The following is a 675-nucleotide window of genomic DNA, read 5'->3' on the forward strand; positions in this document are numbered from 1 at the left end:
CTCTGTCGTGGGAGTCCCTGCCTGTGATAAGGGGAGGGGGCAGTTTGCACCTTGGGCCAGGTGCTGGGAGTGGAGGGGCCTGGTGCTCTGAGCAGAGTCTGGGTGTTGGTTCCACGGGGCGGGAGGGGAATAGACAGTGTTTTTCCCCCAATAAGCCTCATGGTCTCTAGCACCCCAGAGGCGGGGAAGCCCTGGAGGGGCCAGGTCTGTTCCTTGGTCTCAGGGCCTGAGGGGTCCCCAGGAAGGGCCCTGCTCCTGCTGGTGGGGGGTCCCTGGGGCCTGCCTGAGCCCAGAGCTCCTGGCTGCCCGCTCCTCTGTGTGTCCTGGCTGCCTCCCTCCCTGTGTCTCCCCAGCCTGAGGAGATGGCGCCCCGCTGCTGCCCCAGCTGTGTGCTCTGCCTCCTCCCCTGCCTGCTGCTCCTCTTCCAGACGCCCCGGGGGTCTACAGGTGAGTGTACCCCTCTCTGTTTGTGTCTACCTGGGGTGTGTTGGCCCCAGTATCTGGGAGCACCTCTTTTAGGTTGGCTGGGTGTGGGGGTCCCTGGCTTAGAAGATGCTCCTGACCACTCATGTGCTGACACAGCTGGGAGCAGCCACTGACCACCGCAGGAGGGGGCGGGGGACACGGCCCAGGGAGTGCCGCACGACAGCAGAGATGGTCTGAGCGAAGGACGTC

The 675-nt window shown here is 65.2% G+C and overlaps 1 protein-coding gene across 1 annotated transcript in view; it reads left to right on the plus strand.

Annotated features, from left to right (window-relative positions):
- Positions 1 to 362: 362 nt before the first annotated feature.
- LOC101630111 (butyrophilin-like protein 1) overlaps positions 363 to 675 on the plus strand; it is a gene marked incomplete at its 3' end in the record, with an annotated part of 6,199 nt that continues 5,886 nt past the window's right edge. The window contains exon 1 of the mRNA XM_012734876.1: positions 363 to 447. Coding sequence (XP_012590330.1) covers positions 363 to 447 — 85 coding nt within the window. The remainder of the gene's footprint in view (positions 448 to 675) is intronic.

Source organism: Condylura cristata, unplaced genomic scaffold (assembly GCF_000260355.1).
Source record: "Condylura cristata isolate star-nosed mole 26May11 unplaced genomic scaffold, ConCri1.0 scaffold00085, whole genome shotgun sequence".
Classification (NCBI taxonomy): Eukaryota; Metazoa; Chordata; class Mammalia; order Eulipotyphla; family Talpidae; genus Condylura; species Condylura cristata.